The 20,529-nt window shown below is 39.0% G+C and overlaps 1 protein-coding gene across 1 annotated transcript; it reads left to right on the forward strand.

Annotated features, from left to right (window-relative positions):
* Positions 1-1,913: 1,913 nt before the first annotated feature.
* On the forward strand, positions 1,914-4,667 carry LOC117492125 (interferon-induced protein 44-like). The gene is made up of 7 exons (XM_034142255.1): positions 1,914-1,967; positions 2,064-2,097; positions 2,477-2,535; positions 2,923-3,072; positions 3,250-3,448; positions 3,604-3,704; positions 3,846-4,667. Exons 1-7 carry the CDS (start codon positions 1,914-1,916, stop codon positions 4,005-4,007), a joined length of 759 nt encoding a protein of 252 aa, XP_033998146.1. The 3' UTR covers positions 4,008-4,667.
* The last annotated feature ends 15,862 nt before the right edge of the window (positions 4,668-20,529 follow it).

Consider the following 20,529-nt stretch of genomic DNA (forward strand, 5'->3'; position numbering starts at 1 on the left):
TATCATCATTTTGATTATAGTTATCCTTTTTGTGTAGTACAGTTATAGAGATAGTTACTGTTTGTATGTTAACATTATTTTTATTTCAAACCTTTAATGCTTTGTAGAGCTGCACTTAGAAAAAAGGGAAATATATATAAACCTATATTTTTCTAGCTCTGGGTGTTTATTCCGTTTGATTGAATCTCTTTATAACCTGTACAAAAACTGAATTTGCCAAAAAGCTGCTTCCTTGTAGTGAACAAGATTAAATGAAAGATATTGTGAAACATATAATTCTCTGGATAAATACAAAATAAGTCATTTCACCAGAGATTGCTGCTTCGTGATTCACTTAGATGTTCGGGTCTTGGTTTGAATATAGCCTGATCATAAGGGATAGAACAGGGCACATCATGTTATTTAGGGTCTTTTTCCCTGACTGCACTCAAAGAGAACAGCATTAATACTCGCCTTTATTCTTAAAAGAAAGGGGATAAGGTCAATAATGTATTTGACCTTCAATGTCTGTTGGACGCATGGGCGTAATTTCCACTGGGGACAGGGGGGACGTGTCCCCCCCACTTTTCAAAATCCTGTTTGTGTCCCCCCCACTTTTCAAAATCCCGTTTGTGTCCCCCCCACTTTTCAAATGTGTTTATTTATTTTTTACGCAAGCGGTCATCGTCACGGACGAGCGTCTGTGTGTGTGTGGCACGAGCGCATTTTGTGAGAGAGAGAGAGATAGAGAGAGAGAGAGATAGAGAGACAGTGACAGAGAGAGAGAGAGAGAGAGAGAGACAGAGAGAGTTACGGGGTTTGTTGTTAGCATCTGGTGCTAGCTCGGAGCTAATGGAGATTAGAAGCTGTTTCAACAATAAGGAGAGGGAGAGCTCTCTCCTGTCGGACTAAGAGGCGGAGATAACGTCAGCTCAGTGAGCTAAAGGACTCTCTGAGTGATTAGATTGTAAACTTTAGTCTAAGTTATCTCAGTGGGTCTAAAAGGGAATGGTCATACATGTAAACAAATATCTCCATATATTTAATATAGGCCTAGTTGTAAAAAATAAGTTAAGAAATCATCCCAATGTGTACTGTAGGTCAGTAAAAAAAATCAAAAACACAGTTTGAAAGGGGAGTGATTAGTAAAATATGCATTGCTAAAAAGAAAGAATGCAGACTAGGTAAGATACAGATAGAAGAGAGGAGTTTATCAAATATGTGTTATTGGTTGTGAGCATATTCTAATGGTTTTTTGATTATTGAAATAGCTATACAGTTCTGTTTCATGAGTGTTGAGAGCTGTATCCATAAATCTCTTAAATTAAATCGGGAAAATGTTTAATTGCGGAGGACCCCCTGTTTTGTGTCCCCCCCACTTCTCAAACCAAAGTTACACCCTTGGACGTAAGGTGCAGTAAACATTAAGAGACTTACAAAGTTTCACTGAAATTGTAGATAAACTAAATATTTCAAGTCTACTTTAAAACTACATAGACTTAAATGGTTTAAGATAACACTAATCTGTCCCTATGGCAGTAGTACGCTTATCAAGTATATACTGTAAACTCATAAACAAGTACTGTGAGTATTTATTGAGCGGGACAATTTAGCTTTTGATCAAGTGAAAGTAAAACTTTTTTTTACCGTTTTTAGTTATTTTACCTTTGTACTTTTTAAATTGAACAAACTGTATTTGTTGTATATTTTCTGCAGTAACAATTCAGCAGACTTTAAGATATTAATAAATTATAAAAAGTGTTCCTGCAGCACATTTGAGTCAGTATGAGAAGTTGCAAAACAAAGGGATTTACAATATTTTACATAATTATAATAATACTTATAATAATATGCTATACATGATGAATGTCGTGAAATATCTGATCTCAAATGTTGTATTGATAATGTTTTTACAACAATTGGTTGTTGAAGCCATGGGAATCTTCCAATCTAGTCCCCCCCCACCTCCCCCCCACCTTCTCCAAAAGGTAAGTAACTCAACATTTTTCTAAACATTGCCTAATAGATGAAATCAATCAAAATGGGACTAATGTTTTACTGCAAATGTTCACTTTACTTTTCAGTTCTGCCTCGGGAATGGAGGAACGGTCCATGGGGGTGAGTTCATTTTTCAGTGTGTGGTGTCTCTGGTGTTTAGTGGCTTTTATTCAAATAACACTTTTTAAAAGCACAACAATGAACCTACACACTCCTTTGTTGAGACTGACCTTTGTTATGCAATCTTTTCTGTTTTTTGTCACTTTTTATAATCATGTTGGTTTCTTCTCTTGGGTCTCAGTGACACCATTATGCAAAACTGATAATAATTTGATCTGAACTAAAGTCTAATGTTTTTCCATTGAACAGAAACAAAGTGAGAGATTTACAGTTTGTGAAGGATTACCAGCCTTTTAAAGAGGATGTCCAGCTCAGATTAATGCTTTGTGGACCTGCTGGTGCTGGCAAGTCCAGCTTCATCAACTCTGTCGACAGTGAGGCAAAATAACTCGTCGAGCTGCTGCAGATGCACTCTTCCACGGGAGCTTCACCACAAAAGTAAGAATCCCTGAAAGCATTTCATAAGACACAACAACAATTAAAAACCACAGAACTTATTTTGCTCTGGCTCAGTGGTTAGAGCTGGTGCCCCATGTACTGAGGCTCAGTCCCTGAGGTCGATGCAAGTTTGAATCTGGCTTGTGGTCTGTTAACACATGTCATCACTCTATCTCCCCCCTATCAAGACGTTTATTCTCAAATAAACTGGATAATCTGGCCCCCCCCAAAAAAATGTTTTGCGTTACTATATTCCGTTTTTTAATTGTAGTTTGATTTTTTTAAATGTGGTTTTAGATTTTAAGATTTTATTTTTTTATGTTGATTTGTGTTTTTTCTTTTAAATATTTTCTGTTTTGTGAAATTATGTTATGTTTTAAACGTTAGTACAGAGAGTACAAAATCCCAAAAGTACCAGGGACACATTACCCTTTTGTCTTCAATTACATCATGGGCCTCGAGAAGGATGCACGTACAGGAGTTCGTTTGGAAGACATCAAACTGGCCATGAAGGGACACGTGAAGGATGGTTACCAGGTACAACTTGGTACAACACAATCCCACATTGTGGTCATTTTCTACTATCAATATTATGGATGGGATGTACAGTATGAAATATGAAATATGGAAAACTAACGAGACTCCATAAGAAACTATTGTATTTGTGCATGCAAATTATTATTTTATTATTTTTTATTTAACATTGTTTTCCAGTTCAATCCTATCTCTGCCATCCTTGAGGATAACCAACACTACAACAGAGACCCCTCTCTAAATGACAATGTTCATGTTCTGGTTTGCGTCATCCCTGGCAACACAGCAGGATTTCATAATGATAATAACCCATCACAGTTACTGACTCAGGATTTCGAGACAAAGTTGAGGGAAGTCAGACTTGAAGCCAGGGACATAGGTAAGGGTTGGATAATAAATGAACAAATACAATTATATACATTGTATTTTAAAATTATATTTAATGTATCATAATTCTAATAAAATATAATAACACAGTAAAATAACCTGACCAACTTTATTTTAACTGAATCTGATTCTGCTCTGTATTGGCAGGGATTCCTGAAATTGCTATTCTCACCAAAATTGATGAAGCCTGTCCAGAGGTCCACAAGGATATACAGAACGTGTATAAGAGCAAGTACCTGAAGAAAAAGGTTTGTTTCTATTGGTAATTTAGTTTTAGACAACTGTAATTCAAGTTGGAATATAATTTTGTTTTACACTGTTATATTGTAACAGCAAAATCTCCTTGGATCAGCAGTTTCATTTCTTAAATGTCATATTCTTAAATGTAGATTGAGGAGTTGAGTGGCAGGATGGGATTTCCACAAAACTGCATCTTTCCTGTGAAGAACTACCACTCAGAGATCGAGACAAGTGATATCACAGATACACTGATACTGAGCGCACTGAGAGGGATGATTGAATCTGGAGAAGACTTTGTCAACGACCTGTAAAACTACATTCTGCTGAGGCAGATCTTGTTTTCAACAACAACATGTAAAAAGGTCCTGTTAACAATTATGATAATTACATGAAGTGGGCAAAATGGCTTTTAGTTGTTTTTTTGCAGCCTGTAATGCATCATATCTATACTATAAATGATGGTGTCTCTACCTTAATGAGTAAAGTATGAAAAGGCTTTATTTTTCCTATATTTGATGTTTTCTTTGCATTATGATATTGTTAGTTATATGCTTTTTTTATGCAGGTGGTAATTTATATTGCCGTCTCCAGGTAATCGAGAATCTGAATATTCGTAGGTCGAAGATGATTTGGTTGAAACGTGTTCAGAATAATGATAACATATGCTGTACCTGTCATTGATTAAAAAGTGTTTTGTATATAATGATACTTTTTTTAATATAACCAGATCATATTCATCAAATATTGATAACATCAATATTTTTAAATGATATAATAAACATAATTGTTTCAATCAAGACAACAGATCAGAGCAGTTCTGTGATTTGCAGCTCATTCAGATCAAAGCAGCTTCACTTGTCTCTAAGAAAACCCTCGTCAGGTTTTACAACATGCATGTGATTACACTCTCAAAAACAATACATGGTGTTTCTTATTTTTGCTTGCATTAAATGGTTCAACAATGATGTACATATATTGTTTAACATATTTTGTGAATCCATATTTTGTTGTGACATTGGGAAGGTGCAAAGTCATGATAATTAGTGCCTGTTTTATACAGTGTGCCTATTCTAGGATGATTACATTTTAATGCTTTGATTTCTGTAAAGATGAAGATGAATCTACAATCATTTGATTCTCACCAATAATATTTTGAGCAATAAATGCATTCACACATTCAATTGTGACTTAGTGTGTACTGTAGTCGTTTGGTGTAAATCCTCATTGCTGAAAAAGTAAGGTTGAAACATATGTATTCAAACTTAATATGAATGTAAAGGCTAGTCAAGGCAGCACATTTATTTGGGTTGTTGACACACAGCAAATAATTTTTGGGTGGTCTCTGCTGTTTTGCTTCTAACGCTATGGCCTAAAATGAATAATTGTACCGTATGGTTTAACAACAGCAGACTTGACATTTCACTCAGTAACAATGCCTCTACTTAAATGTCTTTAGAAATGTCCCTCTAATCACAAATGCTACAAACTCACTCAGATTCATTCCAATTTCATACATTTTCTTTAAGTAGATTTAGAATAAGCAATTTGGAGAAAAATATTATATAACAACTTGTTTTTGTTCAGAAAATGACATCACCTTACTGTAATGCAGCCACAATAACACTGATGCCATATCACACTTTTGGGATATGAGATTACATTTAATTTAATTTAGCTGATGCTTTTATCCAAAGCTTTTATCGTGTCATTTCACATTTAACAGCAGTATCTTTACTGAATGCACCAGCTCAGCTTCAACACAACTCCCCTGCCAATACCATGATATACTGTGGCAATAAAATATCTTGAGTCATAGCTCCACTCACACTTTTACTAATAAAATAAACTTCATTGACAAGATACATTCCATGAATGATGTTTAGTCTGTAATATTACTTAAATAACTTTTCAAACAGTTACTTATCTTAATAAAAAACATTCTAATTTAATTTTGATTTATTGCTACATATAAATTATTTGTATTTTTTCCATACTGCTGCTGCCTCTCGAGGTTAAGAGTAGTACTACAGCACATAACACAGAATGACTGAGTGCAATGCAGGAAAATAGAACCGGGGCTGTTGAGAAAACATCTGTAGCTGCAGCCCTGCAAGCCCGCCCCTCCCTTCTCCCCTGATTCTTTTAAATTACGTGATCTAAAGGAAACTGTAGATACCACCAAACCAGAATCAAACAGCTATACTGGACACACTTCACATTCAGAATAGATAGAATAGAATAGGGAGGGATGAAACCCTCTTTAATGGTCACACATGCAGAGCACACAGCACACACAGTGAAATTTGGCCTCTGCTTTTAACCCATCCTAGTACAAGGAGTCTAGTACTAGGAGCAGTGGGCAGCTATTGTACAGCGCCCGGGGAGCAATGGGAGTGGGGGGGGAAGGGGGGTGTCCGGTGCCTTGCTCAAGGGCACCACGGCAGGGCAGGAGGTGAACTGGGACCTCTCCAAGTAGAAGTCCACACTCCATATTTAGGTCTGGTCGGGGACTTGAACCAGCGACCCTACGGCTCACAGTCCAAGCCCCTACTGACTGAGCCACTGCCGGACCATGTTCAAACCATGTTTTTGTATTTCAATAGTATTTTGAGGTAAACTCATGAGAAAGTGTGTTTCAGTTATAAAGTCACATTCAGATTCAATTAAACAATGGGTGTAGAGGTCTGCTGTTGGATCTGACACAGACTAAATGCATTCAGTCATTCAGTTGTGACTATTGTCCTTTGTGAATGACTAAAGAGAAATCAACTTTACTTTATGAGGTCAGTAAACATTAAGTTGTACATCTATAAAGGCAATTCCTTTAAGCCACATGGTGTGCTATAACCAACCCGGTATCACGGCAAGACGTGAACATGTGACGATCTACCATGCTGGGAGACGTGAATATGTCACGGTTTCGTCCCTTCAAACGTGACAGTTACACGGTATTGTTAACATGGCCCAACCAGTGGAGAAATACCCGGAAGTGCCAAGCAAATGGTCTACCGCGCCTATTGGTCGGTTTTTATTGTCAAAATTAGATGTTTTTAATTTATTTTGTAATCGTCACACTCGATTTCGCCGATTTTCTTGTTGCCCTAGCTGGTCGACACCTCTTTTAGCAGAAACAAAGGCTACATTAATGTATTAAATCGATGTTAATCCATGTGTGTGGATCATAGACTGGTGTGGATGTGGAATTAACGGACCTGACGTTGTGCGATTGCGTTGCCAGGCAATTGCCAACGCAATTTACAAACTCTTCAACTACAACCCTAATTATATTTAAAAACATTTTAGAAGGCCTCACGAAATACTTTAATGTAAATTAAAATGTAAATGTGAAGGGATGTGTGTAATGTATGTGGTGATTGACATTATTCACCCACGGATCTATGGGTTGGGGGTATTGTTCCGCACGGACATTTTAGTTAAACGGACTTACTGTTGATGTAAAATCCGAAAGAACATTTAAAAATAAAATAATACTTTATTCCGAGTGTGCTTGCTTTTCTCTTTGGAGGTCATCACATAACGGCATTGTAATACACGGTTCGGCTGCATTAAATATTACATATCTGCCGTAGTTCTGTATGTATAGAGCCCTGATGAGAAGACTTCTGGACAAACAGGAAGCACTGCCGCCAAAACTGAAAACGTGACGTGGATCATAAATATATCAGCAATTAAACAACATCTTACATTTCTTTTCACACAATACGTCTCCTTGCAGTATCAAAACTAATTTGGTTGACTTTTATATTTGATCCAATTGGTAGATAGGCTGTATTTACACCATAACGGTGCACAGCTGATAGAAAGGCACATCTAGTGGTTAAAGCACGTTATCGAATTTTTTTATTTGATTATTTTTCACAAAAATGAAACCATCAATAGCAGAAACAGAATTAACTGTCATTAGTAAACCATCCAAAAAAAAGATCATAAGTGCTTTTGTTTTATATATATTTTAAGGATAATAATAGCAATGTAACACTGTCTATGACACTTAGCCTACTGTATAACACTGATTTGAAAAACATACAGAAAAAACTAATTCACTGCCCTTAATAAAGTATTTAAATATACATTTCAGGTGTGCTGTTTTGTTTAGATCGGCTCTGGTTTAGATCATTGACATCTGGAGCTCTTTTAATGTCCTTTTTGATTATTGTTACACCAGGTCTTGTCAAAACCTTTATTCCATATTCAATATCCATTACTAAACAAAACAGCAATTCTACTCCACTACAATTCAGAGGTTAACCTGGTATTTTTACTCCACTACATTTATTTTAGTTACTTTGCAGATTCTGATTAATGATGTGAAATATAAACAACCCTTAAATCAGGCTTTAGTTACACCTGAGTAAAATTCAGGGAAAGGTGATTGTCAAGTGCCAACAATCAGGAGAGATATTTGATAGTTGCTGCTTGAGAAGACTAAACATTTATCTGCAGATCCCTATAAAGTATATTCATTTCATTTCATTTCATTTCACACCTTTATTTATCCAGGTTGTATCCCATTGAGATCATTGATCTCTTTTTCAAGGGAGACCTGCTCAAGTAGGTTCCACATGAAACATTAAAAACATAAACAGAACAACAAAAGGACATCATACAGTAGCATTACAGGGATTACAATTTACATACTATCCACATGCACAGGTACCAACAGCTTCCGACTGAGTAGCATCCAACCGAGCTTTAAAAACATTTAGTGGCACCAGATTGCTCAGTTTCCATTTTAATTGCAGACTATTCCAGGACAGTGGAGCTGCGCATCTAAATGCTATTTTCCCTAAGACAGTCCTAGCAGTTGGCACATTTAATAAAACCACAGCATGCGATCTCAGGCAGTAGCCACTTACAATTCGCCGTGAGATCAGGGAGCAGATGTAGGATGGAAGTTTCCCTAACATGGCTTTATATATAAAAATGTACCAGTGACTGAGCCTCCGTACAGTTAGTGAAGGCAGACCAGCCCTTGCATACAGGGTACAGTGATGAGTTAATGCTTTACAGTTTGTCACAAATCTCAGTGCACTGTGATACGCAGCATCTAACTTGACCAGGCAATTGGCAGGTGCATTCATATAAATCAGATCACCATAGTCCAGCACAGGTAAAAAGGTCACAGTGACTAGCCTTTTTCTGGCCTCGAGCGAGAAACAGGACTTGTTCCTGTAGAAGAAACCTAGTCTAACCCTCAGTTTTTTAAGCAGGTTATTGACATGACGTTTAAAAGTGAGACAATCATCAAGCCAGATACCAAGGTATTTGTAACAGGCAACCACTTCAAGTTTTATTCCTTGCGTAGTTAAAATATCTAAAACAGGCTCTGGTGTCTTTTTGGCTTTTGAAAAGAGCATTACCTTGGTTTTATCAACATTTAAAAGAAGCTTTAGTTCAGAGAGCTGAGTCTGAATAATGTTAAAAGCAGCTTGCAATTCAACAACAGCCTCCTTAATGGAGGGACATGCACAGTACATAACGGTATCGTCCGCATAAAAATGTAAGGTTGCTCCATTGACATTTTCACCTAAATTATTGATGTAGATGGAGAATAAAAGTGGACCTAAAACAGAACCTTGAGGAACACCATTAGTAATGTTTAACCACTCAGAAGACAGCCCATCAAAGTGGACACATTGGGACCTTTCAGAGAGGTAGTTCACAAACCACCCCACTGCATGACTGGATATGCCAATACTGAGTAGCCTCTGCTTTAAGATGCGATGATCGACGGTATCAAACGCTTTGGAAAGGTCAATAAATAGAGCTGCACAGCTCTGCTTATTATCTAAAATACTCGCCACATCATTCACCACTTTCATTGTGGCAGTGATGGTGCTATGTTGCTTTCTGAAGCCTGACTGATGTTTAGACAGGATGTTATTTGTACATAAAAACACCTTTACCTGCTCACTCACTAGGCGTTCAAGAACCTTAGCCAGAACTGATAATTTAGAGATTGGACTATAATTATTTAAAACAGTTGCCTCCCCTCCTTTCAGCAAAGGCAGGACATACGCTGACTTCCACAGTTTTGGAATTGTGTTTGTGCTGAGGGAGAGGTTAAAAAGAGTAGTGAGAGGTGGAGCAATAAACTCTGCAGCTATCTTTAAAAAGAAAGGTTCCACGTTGTCCGGGCCGGCCGGTTTCTTAGGATCTAACTTGGTTAAAGCTTCACGAACAACATTAACAGTAAAAGGAGTAAAACTGAAAGGGTTTTCCAGACCACATTGTTCAGAGTCACCGACTGTGGTGTTCACAGTAGCAGAGTTAGTCACAGAATCAAATATAGAACCGCAGGACACAAAATGCTCATTAAAACAATTTAGCATAGTAGCCCTGTCCGATATAGAGCCAGATGTTGTGGTAATGCACGGAGGTAGCTCATTTCGGATCTCACCGGTGGATAGCGATTTTATGGCTTTCCAAAATTTCCTAGGATTATTTAGGTTTTCTGTGGTAACTGACAAATAGTACTTCGACTTAGCACTTTTGACCTGTGAAGTGAAGGCAAGTTTGGCAAGGCAAGGCAAGGCAAGTTTATTTATATAGCACCTTTCAACACAAGGTAATTCAAAGTGCTTTACAAAAATGGAAGACATTTTAAAAATGGCATTTAAAATCAGTCATTAAAAATAAAAGATAATAAAATAAACATTAAAAGAAAAAATACATGGATAAAAGTTACAGTGCAGTTTAAGATATGAATAGTTCAATTAAAAGCAGCGGCAAAAAGAAAAGTCTTCAGCCTGGATTTAAAAGTAGTAAGAGTTGCAGCGGACCTGCAGGTTTCTGGGAGTTTGTTCCAGATATTTGGAGCATAATAACTGAATGCTGCTTTACCATGTTTAGTTCTGACTCTGGGGACAGAAAGCTGACCAGTCCCTGAAGACCTGAGAGTTCTGGATGGTTCATAATTTAGCAGTAGGTCAGACATGTATTTTGGGCCTAAACCATTCAAAGCTTTATAAACCAGCAACAATATTTTGAAATCTATTCTTTGACACACAGGAAGCCAGTGTAAGGACTTCAGAACAGGAGTGATGTGATCCACTTTCTTAGTGTTAGTGAGGACTCGAGCAGCGGCGTTCTGAATTAGCTGCAGCTTTCTAATAGATTTTTTAGTGAGACCTGTAAAGACACCATTGCAGTAGTCGAGTCTACTGAAGATAAAAGCATGGACAAGTTTTTCCAAATCCTGCTGTGACATTAGTCTTTTAATCCTAGATATGTTCTTTAGGTGATAGTAGGCTGATTTAGTAACTGTTTTAATGTGACTGTTGAAACTCAGGTCAGAGTCCATGACTACACCTAGATTTCTGGCTTTATCTGTTGTTTTGAACATTGCAGACTGAAGCTCAGCGCTAACTTTTATACGTTCTGCCTTGGCTCCAAAAACCATTACCTCAGTTTTATCTTTGTTTAATTGGAGAAAGTTCTGACACATCCAGTCATTGATTTGTTCAATGCACTTACTCAGTGTTTGAATTGGAGCATAATCTCCTGGTGAAATTGTTACGTAAATTTGTGTGTCATCCGCATAGCTATGGTAACTTATTTTGTTGTTTTTCATTATCTGAGTCAGTGGTAGCATGTAGATGTTAAAGAGAAGAGGCCCCAAGATGGAGCCTTGAGGTACCCCACATGTCATATTTGTCAACTCAGATGTGTATTTACCTATAGAAACAAAGTTTTTTCTGTCCTTTAAGTAGGACTCAAACCAATTTAGAACTGTTGCCGAAAGTCCCACCCAGTTTTCTAGTCGGTCTAGTAATATGTTGTGGTCAACAGTGTCAAACGCAGCACTGAGATCTAATAATACTAACACTGAAGTTCTGCCACTGTCTGTGTTTAAGTGGATGTCATTGAAGACCTTTACAAGAGCAGTCTCAGTGCTGTGGTTTGGACGAAATCCTGACTGGAACACATCCAAACAGTTATTTAAATGCAAGAAGTTACTCAACTGTTGAAATACAACTTTTTGAGAAGCTATTTCTTAGTTGCCTAAAACGCAGCCATTCTACCTCTGAGCCTGATTTCGTAGCCTTTGCCCAGGCCTTGTTTCTCTCATGTAGGAGACTGGACAGTTCAGCAGAAAACCAAGGATTGTCTCGTCCCTTTACTCTAAAAGTACGTAGGGGTGCATGTCTATCTATAATTTCCATAAAACCAAGATAAAAATAAGACCATGCAGTTTCAACATCAGCACACAGATAGATTTTTCCCCAATCAAACCCAAACAGATCATGAACAAAACCCTGCTCCACAAAATGTTTTATGTGTCTCTTAATAATAATACGGAGTTTAACCTTTTGGACCTTAGTGTCCCTAATTGTGGCTACAACACAGTGGTCACTCACATCATTTGCAAATACTCCCACAGATGGGTATTTATAGGGAACATTATTTAGAATGAGATCAATTAGGGAGGATTTATTAGGGGACTTAACGTTAGGGCGAGTAGGACTATCTACAATCTGAATAACATTCAGAGAGATACAAAGGTTTTTAAAATCCTCTGATACTGCAGTTAACCAGTCCCAGTTAAAATCTTCAAGTAGCACTATTTCCTTGTAGTCTAGTTGCGATAAAAGTTTAGCTAGTGAAGACAAGGAGTCCTTGACAGCTGAGGGGGGTCTGTAACACCCTACCACCATGACTTGTTGCCCCTTTGCCACTTCTATATTTAAGGCTAAAAATTCGAATTGCTTACTGACAGATTTGGAAATCAATGTGGTTACACTGAACTTATTCTTAACATAAATGGCAACTCCACCACCTTTATTAGGTCGGTCGGTACGATACACATTATAACCATTTAAGGATATGTCAGAGGCCAAAATAGTTTTATTTAGCCATGTTTCTGATAACACAATAGGTGCGTTCACACCGGAGTACTTTGATGTACTTTTCCCACAATAGTTCATCAGAACTACGAAATATTTGCGTTCACACCAAAAAGCCCCAGGAACTAAAGTAGCTGAAAAGAGTTCGTCCGACCCGCTTTTCAGCCCCTGCTACAGAGCAGGGTCTGTCGTGGGAGAAAACAGTTAGTACGTCTGATTGGCTGTGCGGAATGCAAACCACGCCCGTTTGACTCTGATTTTTTTTTTGGAAGCGGCCATTGTATTTGCTCGTTTACCCGAAGAGATTACTTTTGTGAAAGCAGTTATTATAGCAACACTAAATAAATCATCGGAGCGGTGGAATTGATGAGGATGTCTCGGCGCTTCTGGCGATTTACTCGAAGGACGCGAAGTGCGACATTTAGAAGCTTCTACTGCATGCAGTTTCAGTGGATCAGCAAAGTTAGCAGACCTGGCAAAGTCATGTCGTGACGACTACAAAGGTAAAATAAAATACATGCACTGCACTGTTTTAATCTGCACAATACTGGTCTTAGATGTACTTTTATTTGCTCAGTAGATCGAGCTAGCCATGCTAGAACTTGCTAACGTTAGGTCCAAGCTGGCTAACAACATCTAGCTAGCTAGCTATTCTCAGCCGTGCCCGCTATAAACACGTATTGACTTGTGAATAAGTGTGCAATGTTCTGTAATTTGCTTCACTAACTCATGGCACTAATCGTGTGTTTCAGGCGAGGTGTTTCTCTCAGGATTAGAAACTAGTTTTCCCCTCCGGGATAAAACGATAATATAACGTTAGCAATTAGCATGCTAGCTGGACCTCTGTGGCTACACTGAGGTAAACAATAGATTGTAGTTGCTATAATTTCAAGTAATTTGCAACATTCATTCTACATGTTAATGGTAAAAGCTTAAACAGTTGATTACCTGCATGCCACAAAGACTGATGTTCTAATATTTTTGCACATTTAAGTAGAAATGTAATTGAAATTCTATTTACTGCCTAAACATTGTTCCTTGTATTATCCTAAATAGTTTGACCTTGTTTCCTCAGAAGGCTTCTCAGACTACATGGAGGATCCCTCAGAGAAACACAGTTTCCACGTTCAGTTCCCCCCCGCTGAGAGTAGGCAGCTCCACACCCTCAGGACTACCATCCTGACCGCTGCTGCCATACTGCAGCAAACAGGAGGGAACGGAGGTGAAAACACACTTTATACATTTAGATATGTGGAGCACAAAGAAAAGCATTGCTAAAAAACATTTAGCAGCTAAACTGTGGATAACAAGTAATCCACATTGATTTGTTATTCAATATTCAAAAGCTTTTTGAATCATTACATGTCACTTGTTAGATGCTTTTATCCAAAGCTTACATACTCAATACTGTGGGCAATCCCCACAGGAGCACTTTGGGGTGAAGTGTCTCAGGGACACAACGACATGCTGACTGCAGTGGGGTTTGAACCTGTGCTCCCCTGATCCGAACACCAATGCACTTATTCACTGCGCCACACACCTCCATCCTTTACTCAAGTAGAAGTACAGATACTCGTGTTTGAAATACTCTGGTAAAACTTCTTAAGTAAAAGTAAAGTGGGCTTTGAAATGTACTTAAGTAAAAAGTACCCATAACTACCAGCTGTTTTAAAGAGTACCTGACCTCCCTTTATATTAATAGAACAATAATGTCATTGTTAGCTAATGAATGTTTCCATGCTGAACAACGGCAACATGACAACGTTTTCATTGGTCCCTCTTCTTTAGAGAAGACCAGGAAATGATGGATACACGGATCGTGTTCAAATCAATAGGCACGCAATGACTCTAAATAATAATGATCACGCCACCAAACACACATTCAAACTAAAGTAACCAGCCTGTTTGGAAAATGTAAGAAGTAGAAAGTACAGGTATTTGTGTTCAAAATGTAAGAAGTAGAAAGTACAGGTATTTGTGTTCAAAATGTAAGAAGTAGAAGTAAAAAGTGATCAGAAAAATAAGTAGTGGAATGTACTTAAGTACAGTAACGAGGTATTTGTACTCCGCTACTTCCTACCTCTGACCAACGTGTATCTCTATATTCAGAGCACCCAGTATAAGACGGTGGAGCGGGTGGTGCAGACTCTGAAGAACCTGTGCTGTGCTCTGGACGAGACGGAGACCCAGGCCATCACTGAGGCCGTCAAAAGGCTGAAACACTCCGTCAACTTACCCCTTAGGAAAGTGGGCACGCGATGACAGCTTCCTTGGCCCGCCGTGCCATGGTCAGCAAGGAGAATGAGTACCTGCGTGCCAAGGAGATGCACGACGAACGGCTGCTGCATTCACACAAGGCCCAGGAATCGAGGTGGAGCAACAAAATACCTTTCTGGCTGGTCTTCTGGCAGTGCTAAGCGAGCTGATTAAATCCAACAGGCCTTCAATACAAAAATTAAGAAAAACTTGTCGTTGATAAACTGTACAATGACTTGTTGGGAGGCGTGTGGTGCAGTGGTCTGGTGCGTTGGTGTTCGGATCAGGGGAGCACAGGTTCAAACCCCACTGCAGTCAGGATGTCGTTGTGTCCCTGGGCAAGACACTTCACCCCAAATTGCCTACACCTGTGACAGTTAATTTTGTATTATTGTGATTATATATATATGCCACTGTTATTAATACTGACACCTATAACTTTGCACAAAGGTGTGTCTGCTGCTGAGCCTACCTATTGTTATTATATATATATATATATATATATATATATATATATATATATATATATATATAATAACATATTGCCACTGTTATTATATTGTTTTGATACTACTGACACTTATTGATCTGCTGCTGATAAATAAAAGAGAACCTACATGCACGGCACTAGCATCATGACTGTCTTTGTTTAAACCAGCAGCAGTGCAGCGGTACACAGACTAACCTGTGTGTGTGTAACGTAGTTCTTCAGGTGTGCATGCTTAACATGTATGTTAACATGTATGTATACAAACGTTTTTAAAGAGCTTTCAACCTCATCCCATTGTCTTTAACACACATTTAACATAATATACTCATTAATATACAAATATACAGTATGAGTACTGTTTTGATACTGACATTTAATCTTTGCACTAAGGTGTCTGCACTATTGTAATTGTGTCTGTTGACTGGTAAATAAAAGAGAACCAAATGCACTGTACAAAATATCAGCTTTATTGTCAATTTACAATTTCCATGCTGTTCAGATTCCTCTCCACAACGTTGCTTCCAGGCGAATACAGAGGAGTTGAAAAGAGCCCTTGGACATTCGGAAATCTTCGATCCACTGCACATGTTGGCAGCACCTCCCACCAGGCCGACGTTCTATTGTTCACCCAGAGTTCCGCAGTATTCGCATATCTGGAACACATACAAAGACACAAATTAGCCCTACATAACTCCATAAATCCTACATTAGATAGTATTCATGTGATTTAATGAACGTACCATTGCTGTACCATTTGGGCCATCATCCTCGGCTGTACAGCGAAACATGTCCATCGCGTGTAATTTCGTCGTCTAATCCTTTTGTTAAGGCTTCTTAACCGCCTTCGCCTCCGACTCAGCATTTCTATTGCATTTGAATGGTCGATCTGTATTTGTATTTGTGGCTGAGTTATTGGCTTAAGGCGAGACACCCCAGGTGAATAGGGTAATTTTTTTAACTTAAAGATATCAGCTAGAAATTTCTCCTGTTAATTACTTACAATAAGGCAATTGTTTTTTGTATTACAGGGTTTCTGAAATAGCATGTTTAAATATGCAAATGAGCTATTATCTCATTAAATATGCGCATATTTTAACACATTTCAGGAACCCAATTCTGAACATTGGCTAAAGCCAGGATCAAAATTATTGTTTCATTTTGTAGTCATATTAGAAACTAAGGCTTTTACAGAAGGGATTTTGGATATCTCTTTTTATCACTCCATAAATCAGAAAATACTGTCAACAGCCCTACAATATCAATTTTCGCCCTGTTTCTAGGTATAAAATGTTATATAATTCAGGCTATGAATGATATATGAACAAACCCTTCTGTACAAGCCTTCATAATATTGATAGGAATATAACTGAAAGGTTTGGTGTATGTACGTGCTACTGACGTGGAAATTTCGAACTCAGAGTAGGAGAAAAAACTCATTTTGAGAAAACAACCTTTAAAGATCTGTATTGTCAAATTCAATTTTTTTTTTATTGGAAGACACTATTTACAGACACAATATCTAATCTAATACTTACCAACAACAATATAGAACATATAAAACTGAAAACTGAGTAACACAGTATATGACCTGATGAACAAAACCACAGTAACACAAACACACTGCGACCACAGTAACACACACACTGCCACCAGAATAACTTCCACCCTAGTTGTATGTCCATCCGTCCTACATAACACAGCCTAGTCCATGCCTGCTCCATAAGTAGGCCCCTCCTGCATCTCCTGCTGATGTCTTTTCACTTTTTTTGCTGTGCTTAGACTCTTGCGCCTATATTTTAAACTGGCAGATGTAACAGCCTCAGCTTTTGAAATTCTAAGTAAATCATTTGCTCTCATTGCGCTGACAGTAACAGCTGTGCTCTGGAGCCACAACTTCTCCATAACAGCCAGCATGGCAGAGGCACCTTCATTAAAGGTAGAGATGGCCATACTTGCAGCTGCCTCAACCCTGCTTTTCCCCACAAATACCGTTTTTGGACACCGCGCCCATATCACTGAGTTGAGGCACTCGTTGGCATTTTGAGTACCTCCATGCTGCATTCTCTGTAGCAGGCTGTCACTTGACATGCGGTGGTACACAGGGATAAGCTTCTGCCCCACCTCTCGCTTTAAAAAGTTTGCAGCATGTAGTTTTTGCTACCAGGTGTTTCCCCATTATCCTCTGCTTTCCTATACCAACACCAGGAGGAATTGCACCTGGTGTGTAAGGGGCTGTCATCTGTAGACATGCCATGGAGGAGACCTGCCCATATTTCGGCCTTCATCTGATCAATTGAACCCTGGTTGTTCAGAATTGCCCCCTGTAATAATTTTGCAAAGTTTTGCATTTCTTTGCAGTCAGCTTCCCTACACCCTTCCCTCCTAACTTTCCCTGTGAACTCAGTTTTCTGAGTGCTGTACCCATTCGCTTGTGGGCATGATTGATGCACTCTAATTTCACCACTTCATGCCCAGGGTATGGATTCAGTGCAACCACCTCCCTAAATGCTGCGCTATCCCCATCTGACAACATCTCAGTGTACCGCACCTGGTGGCGATTCACAGACCTGGCCCACATCCTCTTGGCTGACTCCTGCTCCATTGCCTTACTTGAACCTGCAAAGTTTCTTGCACAATCAATGTGTGTCTGCCGCCAACTGTCATACTCCTCCTCTGTAATCTTTTGCTCTTGCTTGGCATTTCCCTTTAGAGCACAAGCATGGCAATAGGATGATAGGATTTCATAGTCTATCACCAATCCAGTAAGGATGTCAATGCACACACCAATCCCATAATGGGATGTGAAGCCTCGCTTTTGCCATGTGCCATCAAATGACACGCTGATGTTTATCACTGCATCTGCATCCTCCCTCAGCAACTCTGCAACATCTGGGTCCACATCTGCATAAGCCTGCCTGACCTGCTCCCTTGTCCTGTGAAGTGACTCCAGGCCTCTCTCTATTTCTGCCACTAATTAGAGAAACAAATAATTCAACTTTAATGTCCTGATAAGTTATACTCTGTATTCAATAGTTCATGTTTTCTTGGTCTCAATCCTGTTTCTATACCTGTCACTCTCTTGTCATGTCTCTGATAGGTTTTGAGATGAAGTGCAGGAATCCCCAACACTTTGCTAATTTTCTTCAGAGCTGCATAGCCCAAGCCTAACTCGTGCGCTAAGAGCACCATTCGCACATTCACATCAAAAGCAACATCCTTCCTGGTTTCGTCTTGAAGACGCGTAGATGTGTACACACTTTTGCGGTACCCGCCATCACACAGACTGCACTCTAAAATTAAGCTGCTACAGAAACCATGGTTTTGCGGATCAATATTAACTTTGAGCCCTGTCCCTGCGCAATTTGGACAAATCAACCCACTGAGCAGTTCATTCAGCCGCGCTACATGAATTATCAGCCACTGCTGTGTGGCGCTATCTAAACCCTCCTGCTCTTTGGGTGACAGCTTGCGCATCAACGCACTCGTTGAAGGTATATCAGGTTCGGCGACATTTGTTTTTTGTTGTACCTTGCCTCGTGCAAGTGACAATTGTTGTTGTCTTCTCTTTGTACGTTTATTCCGCGGTTGTTTTGCCATTTTCAGATTTAAATTTTCTGTGAAAAGCTAAACAAGGAAGTGTCATAGCACACCACGTGACGCATCTGAACGAATCACGTTGTCAGAAATTGACACCAGCCAATAAGATTTCATTTTTTGGTCAGAAGACCCCTTTGTACTTTCACGATTGGTTGCTGATACAAAGGAAATGACCATATTTGGATCCGATGAGATTGTGCAGGAGAAACGGAGCTTTCCAACGATACCTCTGAAGACATGGTGCAAATGTTACGGGTCCCCGATGAGGACCACAGTAACGGTTATGATACCTGTATCATGTATCGTGCGACGTACTTGGTTCAACTGCCTGAATAAAGTTCACAATTGCTTCGGCTTTCTCCACCGGAACACTGATGGCATCACGAAGCAGTTTAACCAGAGTGCATATCAATCGTTCTGGCTGTCCCTCAATGATTTCCTCCAAAACATTAAAACCAACCAATGGTCTCTCCAAGGCCAACCTTGTGACTAGGAATGGAACACTGATGGAAAGACTGGGTTCTTCATTTCCTGGCAGGTTGGTCATAATGGCTACCCAGCCATCAAACTGAATAAGCTCGCCATTAACTGCATACACATTCAGCTCGTCCAGATCCTCGATAATCTCCGATATTGGTCGAACATCAAGATTAGGCAGATATTGTTCTTTCCAGGCGCGGCTTATGATACTGACTTGAGCACCGGAGTCAAGCAATGCAGTCACTGCCAATCCGTTTAGATTACACTGTATTAGCGACTTTTTCCCTATCAGCTTGGCCACAGTTCTACGTTTCACCTATCCCGGACGAGCCCCCAAGAACTGTTACGGGTCCCCGATGAGGACCACAGTAACGGTTATGATACCTGTATCGTGCAGGTGAAACAGAAGTAATGAGGACACCTTGTGTTCAGTTTCCTTCCAGATTACTTCTCCTGAGGTTGTTTTATTACACAAAATCATATAAACATATCAATTATCTTATGCATTTCAGTTTCGACTTACATTCCTCAATAACCATTCACATATCTTCACTCTGTCTGTATGTTACTCTTTTATGTGATAAACACATATGTCGAATTGAATTTCACATTCAATAAAATCTGTTGTACCTTAAATACATTTGTATACAGTATTAACCTGTATTTAATACTACTCTTCTTTTTACTTTCACTTAAAAGTAGTATTTCATGACCCCTCTAACCTGTCATGTTGACTATTTACCTTCTGCCATTAATGGCAGGTCACTAAAATGCATTACTGAAACATATTTAAGTGTAACAAACAACCTTACTGTTTTACCAACAGTAACTAACTTATAACCCTTACAAAGTACATATTTATTACAAACTCACAATCACTATACATGCATGTAAATACTCAGTGTACGGGAGGCTTCAGATATACTGACAAACTTGTATCCTTACTGCGTCAGACCACGTTGTCCCCAAAATGACGCCGTACCGGGGAAGCTAGGCTAATACACTCACACCATTTAACGGTTTTACACATGTAAACAGCGGTACAAAGTCTTCTAACTGTTAGCGGGCCGTTACATATTATCTTCGCAAACCTTATGGGGGATTCATTGTGATTTATGCACAGTTTACCAACCTGTATCGTGC

Source organism: Trematomus bernacchii, unplaced genomic scaffold (assembly GCF_902827165.1).
Source record: "Trematomus bernacchii unplaced genomic scaffold, fTreBer1.1, whole genome shotgun sequence".
NCBI lineage: Eukaryota > Metazoa > Chordata > Actinopteri > Perciformes > Nototheniidae > Trematomus > Trematomus bernacchii.